General features: G+C 38.1%; 1 protein-coding gene across 2 annotated transcripts in view; it reads right to left on the bottom strand.

Annotated features, from left to right (window-relative positions):
* Window positions 1–12,584, bottom strand: part of Snx3 (sorting nexin 3) — a 145,960-nt gene that overhangs the window by 122,573 nt on the left and 10,803 nt on the right. For both annotated transcript variants that reach the window (XM_053788417.2, XM_053788408.2), the window contains exons 2-3: window positions 2,467–2,562; window positions 1,568–1,692 (exon numbers count right to left, since the gene is read on the bottom strand). In XM_053788417.2, coding sequence (XP_053644392.1) covers window positions 1,568–1,692; window positions 2,467–2,562 — 221 coding nt within the window. The remainder of the gene's footprint in view (window positions 1–1,567; window positions 1,693–2,466; window positions 2,563–12,584) is intronic.

Here is a 12,584-nt window from a genome sequence, read left to right as displayed (position 1 = left end):
TCCACTTCACCACTAAATACTTCATAAGCTCTTCCATACTAAGTTTATCTAACTTTAATATGCCCACTGCATGGAAAAAATCAATAAAGCTTCTATATAACAGAATTTGTGCCTTGTCACTGTCTAGACATGACAGAGACAACTATAAGAGCTAAAAATGGCTTGCACAACTAAAAAAAAATGCGAGGTATAGTGAAAGGAAGATACTCATCCCCTCACTGGCTGATAGAAAAAGAAGTGTTAGTTGCTGGGGAAAAAAAAAAATACCAACAACAAGGAGAAAAAGAGGCCACAGTTGTAAATCGAGAAAAAAAAAAAAAGACCCTAGAGCTAAAAGGATACTCGGTTTTCATCCACTGGTGAAAAAATAAATGGATTAATAGTAAAATTAGCAAGTGATACAATCAATGGAAATTTTAACAAATTATATGATGGCCTACTGAGGATGGAGCACCACAATTACAGCTCTTCCCTTATAGCTAAAAGTACAATATGTAATTATACAAGTCACTGCAGAAAGTTAGACCTGAGAAACAGCATGTTTTACTCACTGTGTGACTAAGTATCAGGGAATGAGTTCTCATCAACTTGTGCTCAAGTTACTTACTATGATTTTACTTTTATATCTGACAAGTTTGAATCTACAAAGAAAAACACTGAAAAAACTCCCCACAGGTGGGAAGGAATGGGTGCCCATCAATAGCCAATTAAAGGTTAACAGCGAGATAATAAAATGGGGGCGAAATATTACGAGGGTAAAGAAATTAAAACTTTCATGCCACCACCTTTTCAATAATTCAAACAATTATGGCAGAACAAAAGCAGCAGATCATGCCTTTATTTGGACAAAGTTTCACAGGTGAATTTTTTCAAGTCTGGTCTACCTTTATTATACCTGTCAGCATCTTTTTTTTTTTTAAACTAACTCAGTCTTGCAGACCCTGCAAGATTTATACACCCTCAGTCAAGCTATTCTTCTCCACCCTTTCAAAATGACCAGACTATCTTAACAACCCTTCCCTCACCCTCTGAATTTAACAACTTTCATACCCTCTTCCCCCAGGTCAAATTTGTACATCCTTATTCTCAAAATATTCACATCACGCACTAATATTAAATACGATTTCTTCACTATCTCTAGCCTCCTCTTCAATACCACGTTTACAGAGCATGTTTCACATCCCATAAAAGAGCATGACCCAACTAGTCTGTAAAATCCTCCTCTTTTTTTTTCCCTCAAATACAGATGCCTCAACACTTAAGGGGCAGGCAGGGGGAGGGGGGGGTAGACAGGTTGTCTATCCTGTTTCACCTCATTTTTCGTAGATCCATCTGCTGATGCATTTACTCACAAAAATTTGAATACATTTACTTCCAAGACTTTTAGTCCTTGCTACTATAAAGAAATACAAAAATCACTCAAGTTGTGCACTCTTGCAAAAGAGATTTTATTAAATAAACAATTCCCCTAATACGTAAAGCTTTAATTAAATTTCGCAATCTTTGTGAACCTCACCTTCTGTTATGTCCAATCTTGATGTTGAGTTAATGTATACGTAAAACTTACTTGTTAATGAAAACTTCGAGTCCTTTGCGTCGATCCTCAATAAATTCTTCTTCATAAATGCCATCATCTCCTCTGAATGGTAACTGCCTCTTTAATGCTTTTCCAGGAAGTGGTGGAACCACAATCTGATACCAGATATTTTACATTACCAAGAATTGAAAGGAAATCAACAAAATCACACATCTTTCTGTCCTTTAAATCTTGAATAACAGAAAAATAATCACAAATCCAATAGTCTCTGAAATGTAGCAAATTACAGGTTTGTATATACATACTGTATATATATACTATTTATACAAAGACTCCCACATAGTGAACAAGTTACATTCTTAAAAATAAGCAAAAAATTAAATCAAGATATGCTTAAAAAAGATTTCATACCTTACACTAGTTGCTCTTGCCTATTGGCCCATGCAAGGTAGGTTCTTCCCAAACCTACCCAATCTTTCATTTGTCTCCATTAGAAAAGAGAAGCACTGGAGCAAACCTACTGGCTCATGTTAAGCAGGTCCTCCAAAAACCCAACCCAGGGATGGAGTGAGGAAGTGGGAAATGAATAGTAAGAGAAAGGAAGGGGGTGAAGAGAGACTGGGAAGGGGAGGTAGTAAAGAGAGCAAGGTAACTGGATGCTCACATGACCTAGTTTGGAATGACCCAGATACTCTGAGTAATGTATTTACGACAAGTGTTGCCAATGTTTCCAATGATTGTTGGACCATCTTCTTTACCTGGTAATGTGGAGATCCAATGAAATACTGTAGTATTTAATTAAACTTGACCTACTTTAGTATGCATTAATAAGAACAATACAAAATGCCAGACTATTAGTGAACAGCATACGAACAATCCGAGATGCCTACAGCTTCTACAGCAAGTTAAACAGTATCACAAGAACCAACCTTGCTGTCCCTTTCAAGTTCATTTCTTAGCCATTCAAAATCACTGTACCTCCTCCGCACACTTGATTCCTTCACCTTAAACACTGGTAAGTTGGTCTGAAAATTTTAAATTTTATTTGTTAACAAAAATTTTTCAAAATGTAACAGTAATTTTTAACTTTCATAACTTCTTTGTATGCTCATAAGAAATATTTTATTTTAAAATACGAAATCTAAAATTAGTACAATAAAGAAAAACCATGAAAACTACTAGTGAAAACTAAAGGACGAGTAGACCCCCCATATCCATGGGGATACATTCCAAGACCTACCGTAGATACCCGAAACCACAGATAGTAGCGAACCCTATACAGAAGTTGTTTTTTGTTTATATACATACCTATGATAAAGTTTGATAAATTACACACAATAAGTGGAGAATTAGCACTTTTTCACTTATGGGAAGCACTTCGTGACTTCTTTTAGGTACTGAAGATCTGCCATCATCACTAATTTTGTTTTGGTACCATTAATAATAATAATAATAGTAATAATAATCCTACGTAGTAGGCTGGTAGACAGCAACCGCCCAGGGAGGTACTACCGTCCTGCCAAGTGAGTGTAAAACGAAAGCCTGTAATTGTTTTACATGATGGTAGGATTGCTGGTGTCCTTTTTTCTGTCTCGTGAACATGCAAGATTTCAGGTACGTCTTGCTACTTCTACTTACACTTAGGTCACACTACACATACATGTACAAGCATATATATACACACCCCTCTGGGTTTTCTTCTATTTTCTTTCTAGTTCTTATTCTTGTTTATTTCCTCTTATCTCCATGGGGAAGTGGAACAGAATTCTTCCTCCGTAAGCCATGTGTTGTAAGAGGCGACTAAAATGCCGGGAGCAAGGGGCTAGTAACCCCTTCTCCATGCTAGGTGTTCTAGTGGTACACTCTGTAATCATTATTTAACTACATGTAAACCACACAATAACCAAATTCTGTAAACTCAGCATTGTAATCCTTATAGAGAATAAACTTTGAATATATTACTAAATGTAAAAGGAGAAACTTTCGTTTTTCCTTTTGGGCCACCCCGCCTCGGTGGGATACGGCCGGTGTGTTGAAAGAAATAATAATAATAATAATAATAAATAAATAATAATAAATAATAATAAATAAATAATAAATAATAAATAATAATAAATATAGTCGGACTTGAGTCCTGGAAATGGGAAGTACAATGCCTGCACTTTAAAGGAGGGGTTTGGGATATTGGCAGTTTGGAGGGATATGTTGTGTATCTTTATATGTGTATGCTTCTAGACTGTTGTATTCTGAGCACCTCTGCAAAAACAGTGATAATGTGCAAGTGTGGTGAAAGTGTTGAATGATGATGAAAGTATTTTCTTTTTGGGAATTTTCTTTATTTTTTTGGGTCACCCTGCCTCGGTGGGAGACGGCCGACTTGTTGAAAAAAAAAAAAAAAAAAAAAATAATAAATAATAATAATAAATGGTATACAGTCCTAGCTGACATCAATGACACACTACTACAGTGGTCCCTCGTTTATCGTAATTAATCCGTTCCTGAAGCCGTTACTATAAACGAAATTTACGATTTACGAATCAATTTTCCCCATAAGAAATAATGTAAATACAATTAATCCGTTTCTGACACCCAGAAGTATTAAAACAAAAAAAATTTTTACATGAAATATACATGTAGTACATAAACAATACAATGGGAAATGATGAATGAAACATTAACAGCATAACACTTACCTTTATTGGAGATTCTTCTTAGTGTATGGGAGACTGGAGGAGGAGAGAGTGGATTGTTTATAGTTTGGAAGGGGAATCCCCTTCCATCAACACCTCAGTTACCATTTGCTTTTCTGGGGTTGCTTCTCTTCTCTTCTCTTCTCTGTTTCTTAATGCCACTAGGACCACCTTGAGAGTCACTGGAGTCCTGTCTCGCAAAATAACTGTGGAGAGAGCTCTGTTTCTGGCATCTCTAACACTTCCCTAAAATGGCCCAAGACTTTGTCACTGTACATGTTGCCAACCTGGCTTTCAACAACCTTGTTAGGGTGATGTTTCTCCATAAAGCTTTCCATCTTACCCCACATAGTAAAAATCTCTAATTTCTGAAGAAGGCACTTTCTTCCATCTCTCTTCCTCCTCCTCTGCAGGAAGATTTTGAGCTGCGATGTGTTGCTCTTCCTGCTGAAGCTCTTGCAGCTCCTCATAACATTGTTTTTCCTGAACACTCTGGGATTTTCAGAATGGTACACTAATAATGGCTTCACTTTGAAATCCCCACTAGCATTAGCACAGAACATTAGCGTCAGCCTGTCTTTCATAGGCTTGTGTCCTGGCATTGCCTTTTCCTCTTGTGTAATGAAGGTCCTCTTTGGCATTTTCTTCCAAAAGAGGCCTGTTTCGTCACAATTGAACACTTTTTCAGGTTTCAATCCTTCAGCCTCTATGTACTCCTGGAATTTATGCACATATTTTTCAGCCGCCTTGTGGTCCGAACTGGCAGCCTCACCATGCCTTACCACACTGTGTATGCCAGTACAGTTCTTAAATCTCTCAAACCAGCCTTTGCTGGCCTTAAATTCACTCGCATCACCACTATTTGCAGACAATTTCTTTACCAAATCTTCATGCAACTGCCTAGCCTTTTCACAAATAATCCAAGTCATAAGAGTATCTCCTGCTAATTGTTTCTCATTTATCCACACCAATATTAACTTCTCAACCTCTTCCAGTACTCGTGATCTCATTTTTGTCAGCATAGTTACTCCCTTTGCAACAACAGCGTCCTTTATTTCCTTTTTCTTGGCCACTATGGAACATAAGGTTGTGTAGGGTTTCTTATACATCCTGGACAGTTCGGCCACACTTGTACCACTTTCATATTGTTCAATGATGGTTTTCTTAAATTCAATCGTATTTCTCACCTTCTTTACCACAGGCTTGGCACTAGGAGCTTTCTTTGGAGCCATGGTAGCTTATTTAGTACTTGCAAGCACTAAAATAAATGGAATATTATGAAATATTTCGCTGGAGCACATGAGGGGACCTTCGCTCACTGGTAAACAATGCCAGACTGACTGCCGCCCCGGCTCATGCCGTGGGTACGCGTCCCGGACGAACTACGACTCGCGAGTCAACCCATGAAAAGCGAGTCCATGTTTATACGAAAATACCCCTATAATTGGCGAAATTTACAATTGCTGGGAACTACGAAAAGTGGGGGACCACTGTATATAGAAAGCCCCTCGTTATGCTGAGCGTTTCGGGCACATTAGGTCAGTGTCCCAGGATGCGACCCACACCAGTCAACTAACACCCAGGTACCCATTTTACTGATGGGGAACATAGACAACAGGTGGAAAGAAACACGCCCAATGCTTCCACTCTGGCTGGGAATCGAACCCAGGCCCTCGCCATGTGAAGCAAGAGCGTTAGCCGTGCCTTAGTACTACTGGCCATGCCTTAGTACTACTCCATGAGCTCAGCTCACTCAGATAAGCTGTGAGCACTAAATTTGGGCCTAGATATGAGAATGGGTCTATACAATAAGTGTGCACCATATAAAAAAAAATCCTGCAGCATGCAGTGCACGAGGAAAAAAACTGACCACACTTTTATTTTTTGCAGTGTATTTTTGTAAAGTTTTTATTGCTGTATTCTTGGTTTCTTGGTCTCATTTGACAGAATGGAAGATATGTGACAGAAATAGAGATGATTTTGATTGGTTTCAGGACTGAAAATAGCTTAAAATTGAGCTTAAAGTAGCAGAATGTTTGATTTTTGCCAATATTCAAGTGTAAACAAATCACTCCACTCGTCCAATATACGTGCAACTGGCGGGTCTAACATGCATTGACGAATGCATTAATATTATTTTACAATTATTACAATATTGCATAACAGTAAATCTATTTTTTGTGTGAATAAAAATTGTGTAAATAAAAATGGAATTGATGTGTAAAGCCGGGGAACATAACTAATGAACAGAGGAAATGTTATTTTAGTGCCAGACATGCCTGCATTGTTTATTCTGCACCCTATTTTGAAATTAGATTTTGAAATGTGTGTGAAATTGGCCAAATTACCAATTTCTGATCACTTTATTGGGTAGTTGAAATAGTTGACTGGGTGATTTCTTGTGCTCAATCGATACAATGAAAGATAGTGAAACAGCTAAGAATCTGGTTGGCTGGAACAATGTAAATGGCCTAAAATGGGACTCAACACGGGCAAAAATCGCCGATGCATAAATATCGCTGACACGGCAAAATGAAAATGTTTATTTCCTTGCAAAGCTAATGTGTGGTTTACATAATTTAAGTTGTGCAAAAGTGCAATTTCATCAATTTTCCATCAAATTTCATATTTTATTACCTTCAGAAAAAGATTCTCTACCTTTTCATAGGTAAAAATAACTTTGTTTTTTTTTAAATTCTTGGATAGTGGGGGCAGGTTTCAGATCGGGGGTCTAGACAGAGAAAGGGTTAAGGCTTATTTTCGGGCCACAGTAAACTATGGATAATTGAAACTGAGAAACTGAATCCATGGATACAGGAGTCCTACTGTGCAGGCAAAAAATCTGAGGGCTTACTTGTAAGGATGAAAAATATTCTGTTGAGGTTAAATTTGTTACAGAAGCAAGATACACATCTACTTAATTTCAGCAACAAGGAAAAATTCTGTGCCTAAGTGCAACTGAAGGCAAGACAATGTAAAACTTGATTAGCACTGCCAAGAAATAATACAGGTCTCCCTCCACATTCGAGAGTTCCACTTTCACGGGCTTCGAACATTCGTGAATGCCCAGCCGCTCAATCATATTTAAAATATGTCATTACATATGTTAGGAATTGTGGCTGTGGCAGAGTTTGTTTGGAGATAGGACAAGAGTTGGAGTGTGAGCAAAGTAACATTTATGAAGGGATTCAGGGAAATTGGCAAGCTGGGCTTGAGGCCTGTAGGTGGAAAGTACAGTGCTTGCACTCAAAAAAAGGGGTGTTGATGTTGCAGTTTTTTTTTTTTTTTTAACAGTAGTGCTGGCACACCTCTGGCAAGACAGTGAAGGAGTGAATGGTGAAAGTGTTGCTCCTTTATCAGGTCACCCTGCCTTGGTGGGAAATGGCTGAAGTGCTTAATGATTATTGTTAGACAGCATAATGATCATGCCTGTCACAACTGTTGAACCATTATGACAGAAATACGGAGGCGTTGGAAGGTGACCAAAACACAAATGTGATTTACACAGATTTCACAAAGGCATGTGACAAATGCAATCATGGAATGATAGTGCACAAAATGTGGGCCATGGGCATTACGGAGAAGGTAGGCATATGGATTTTCGGGTTCCTAACACAAAGAACACAAATAAGTAGTAAACAGAGCAAGATCCAGCATCAGCGAGATAAAAAGCTCAGCACCCCAAGACACTGTCCTGGCACCTCTGCTGTTTCTCATCCTCATAACATAGATAAAAACACCCATCACACTTTTGTATCATCATTTGCAGATAACACTAAAATAAACATGAAAGTTACTACAGTAGAGGACACTGAAAAATTACAGGAAGACATAGGCAAGGTTTTCTAGTGGGCAATGGAGAACATGATGTTCAGTGATAAGTTCCAGCTGTTTAGGTAGAGGAAGAATGAAAAACTTAAAAGGAACACTATATACAAAACTCAAGAGGGTCACCAAACAGAACGAAAGGAACATATAAAAGACCTGGGAATAATTGTGAGAGTTGACCTTTTAAAGACCATAACAAGACAAAGATCACAACAGCCAGGAACATGACGGGGCGAGTATTGAGAACTTTCAGAACAAGGGAAATAATGCCAACGGTGACACTCTTCAAATCGCTAGTGCTCCCTCATTTAGAATATTTCTCAGTGCTGACAGCCCTGTTCAAAGCAGGAGAAATATCAGAGCTGGAACAAATACTGCTGTTTCTCATCCTCATAACATAGATAAAAACACCCATCACACTTTTGTATCATCATTTGCAGATAACACTAAAATAAACATGAAAGTTACTACAGTAGAGGACACTGAAAAATTACAGGAAGACATAGGCAAGGTTTTCTAGTGGGCAATGGAGAACATGATGTTCAGTGATAAGTTCCAGCTGTTTAGGTAGAGGAAGAATGAAAAACTTAAAAGGAACACTATATACAAAACTCAAGAGGGTCACCAAACAGAACGAAAGGAACATATAAAAGACCTGGGAATAATTGTGAGAGTTGACCTTTTAAAGACCATAACAAGACAAAGATCACAACAGCCAGGAACATGACGGGGCGAGTATTGAGAACTTTCAGAACAAGGGAAATAATGCCAACGGTGACACTCTTCAAATCGCTAGTGCTCCCTCATTTAGAATATTTCTCAGTGCTGACAGCCCTGTTCAAAGCAGGAGAAATATCAGAGCTGGAACAAATACAGAGATCATTCACGGCTCACATTGAACCTTCAAGTCTTGAACATATACTCATTGGAGCAGAGGAGAGATTATTGTAATAAAAAAAGAAGCACTAAACCTACAAGGGTCATACAGCACAAGAGAGATACATGATAATATATACAGTGGTAGCATGGTTTACAAGTTTAATTCATTCTGTGACCAAGCTTGTATATCTTGTATAAGCTGGTATATCAACTCAATTTTCCTCACTGAAATTAACTAAAATGCCATTAATCCATTACAGCAGAATTCCTGGCTCTCAGGAAGCAGGAGACAATACTTCAATATAACGCTACTATCAATTCTACAGCTTTTTTATCATAATTGATCTGTGACAATATAAATAACAGAAACATGATATATACTCTAGAATGAGTAAAATGTCATGTGACGAGTGGTGGCTGCCATTCCCAAGGTAAAAATAATCATCACTCTGACCATATCCTCCCATTCTTGCCCTTCTGAGGTCATATAAGAGAAAACAGTGTTTGTGAGGCTAATTGCATTAGATCACTAGTTTCATAAGGAAAACATTAAAATAAAAGCAAATTTTCATGTTTTTCTATGATTTCATGCTTTAATTCAATGGACATTCTCCTCCTTTTCTCAGCACTGTCCTTTGCGCTTACTTTCTTAGGACCCATGGCTAGAAAAAAGAAATTTGGCAAAAGTAACTGCACAAAACTCTGGGATGCTGGGTTGATGTTGTGGCATTCGCTGCGCCAACTAGTTGTGGCATATCTGAAACTCACTCGTAACTTGGATTTTGGCTTGCAACTCAAAGCAAAAAGTCGTCAGAGTGATGGCTCGTAACTTGGAAATCTCGTAAGTTGGGGCACTTGTAAGTCAAGGTACCACTGTACCTGGAAAGTAATTGAGGGCCTAATCCCAAATCTGCACACTGCCATAACATACTGGAGTGAGATATAGGAGGAAGTGAAAAATAAACCCAGTGAGGAGCAGGGGTGCAGTGGGGACAATAAGGGAACACTGTATCAACATCTGGGGTCCCAGACTTTCCAACATCTTACCAAAAGATATCAGAAATATGGCTGGAATAAGTGTAGAAGCCTACAAGAGGAAACTGGACAAGTATCTTCACCAGGTGTCAGATCAACTAGGCTGTGATGGATATGTGGGACAGTTGGCCTCCAGCAGAAACAATCTGGTTGGTCAGGCAAGCACCAGACAAGCCTGGCTCATGGCCGGGCTCAGAGAGTAGTGAAACTCAAAACTCTTCAAAGGTATATCAAAGGTATAAATATTATAAGGTTACATTACTGCAGAGAATGCAGAAAGATTAAACAGTATCACCACTGGTAAAAATCACTTCATGTAGACAAAAAGCAATGGAATAGTATAGAAGAGATAACAAGTGCTATAATGACTAGATATTAACAGATAGAGTAACAGTGTACTCTCCTCAAGCCCTGAATACTCATGCTAAATTGGCATATCTATAAACGACTGAACGTAAACAGAATACCAAACATAGGATTTAATTCTCTCACTGCTCCCAACACCTTACAGAAATCCAACTTTGTTCAAATGATTATCATGTGGAAATAGTGAATCATTAATTGACGTAGACTGCATCCTGGTAGTACAGCACAAGGTTAATTCAGAAGTTTACCAACAGGAAAAACTGTTATATACTAAATATACTACAGCTTGAGGTTTTTAAGGAATACTATATAACCAATGTAGATAGGCGTCTTCCATCAGTCTTCAAAATTTTATTGCACATAATTCACATAACAGAAATGCACTATACCCATGTATGCTTAGTTCAATAAAGCCAAAGAGCATCTGTACTGTGTTCACAATGAACATTAACCCATTAGTAGGCAGGAACGACAACTGTCGTTCTTAACCCTTTGAGGGTCGACAGGCCCTCTCCGAGACTCGTTCTCAGGGTCGGCCAAATTTAAAAAAAAAATAATTTTCTCTTATGAAAAGATAGAGAATCTTTTCCCGATCATAATGACACCAAAGTTTGAAATTTGATGGAAAACTTATGGAATTATGCTCTTGTGAAGTTAGCGGTCTCGGCGATGTTTACGCATCGGCAATCTTGCCCACTTTGAGCCCCATTTTCGGCCAATTCCACTGTACTAGTTGACAAAAAACATGAATATTTCGCTAGAACTCCATTTTTTCTATCGAATGAGTGCAAGAAACCACCCATTTATCAATTTCAACTATCCAGTACAGTGGTCAGAATTTAGCAATTTTGCCAATTTCACACAAATTTCAAAAAATGCCAATTTCCGAATAGGGTCCACAATAAACAAGAAAGACATTCCTGGCACTAATATGACATTTTCTCTGTTCATTAGTCACGTCTCAAGGCCCCTCTTACATTCTTTTGCTTTCCACTTTGAATTTTTATTCTCACAAAAAATAGAAGATTTACTGTTATGCAGACTACTGCATTAGTGTAAAAAATGGTATAAATAATATTGGCGTACTTGCGAAAGAATATTAGACTCACCAGTTGACGTGTATTGGATGCTTGGCATGATTTGTTTACTTTTGAACTTTGGTAAAAATTGAACATTTCTGCTACTTTGAGCTCAATTTCAAGGTACTTTTCATTGTAAAACCAGTCAAAATCATCTCTATTTCTGTAATATGTCTTCCATGCTATAAAATGAGACCAAGAAAACTAGAATACAACAATAAAAACCATACGAAAATACAGTGCAAAGTCGCTGTTTTATTAAAAAAACGGTCAAAGTTTTTTTTCTCATTATGCACTGCGTGCTGCAGGATTTTTTTATACTGTGCACACTGACCATATAGACCCATTCTTTCATATGTAGGCCTACCAGCTTTCTCCCACTAGATTTGAGGGCGCTAGAATTTAGGCGTACTAGTACGTCAAAAACCCTGGGTCATAAGCCGTACTAGTACGGCCGAAACCCTCAAAGGGTTAAAAGCATGATATTCAGTACATTCCTCCTATACCCACTGAGCATCTGGGTTCCCATTCTCTATTTCTGACCAATCACAAGCCTTCCCCGAGTCTCTCCAGCTAAGCGGTGATGGCTTCTGCTCGCTTCCCATTGGTTGAGAGACCAAAATGTAAACACTTCTAGCTTGGTGTCGCCGAGATACGTTTTTTCATCGAGTGACACTCATATACCCTTGGATTTTACCCTCTACAATGTCAGTAAGTACTCGTTTGTGTTTCTAGTGTGTAAATGGATAGTTTAGGCATATTTTGATATATATATGAAGTCTGTGTGAAGCATAATGTGAGTGCACCATGCAAAGGAAAAAAGTGCAACAAAGAGAGACTGATAAATATCGTTCTTGCCTATTTGGGCCCAATTTTAATTTTCAGTAAATAAATATTTATAAAAAAAAATTTAATGAATATATCAATTCTGTAGTAGTATGGGTGTGTACAGAACATTTTTATTGTCTTTCCAGATCAATCGGAAATTGTTTTATGGCGAGTCCTCCAAAGACAAGTCCAAATATCTCTGCATTTTGGAGGAAAGTGACTCAGATCCAGAGCCAGATCACCTGGAATTGCTTGACAGTAGTGATGAGTACTTGCCACAGGATGCTGAGGTATCAAGTGATGATGAGGAAGATAGACCATCCAAAAAGCCAAAATTCTCAC

This window comes from Cherax quadricarinatus, chromosome 31 (genome assembly GCF_038502225.1).
Source record: "Cherax quadricarinatus isolate ZL_2023a chromosome 31, ASM3850222v1, whole genome shotgun sequence".
NCBI classification, from domain to species: domain Eukaryota; kingdom Metazoa; phylum Arthropoda; class Malacostraca; order Decapoda; family Parastacidae; genus Cherax; species Cherax quadricarinatus.
The sequence above is the reverse complement of the archived record's forward strand: the minus strand, read 5'-3'. Positions and strand labels throughout refer to the sequence as shown.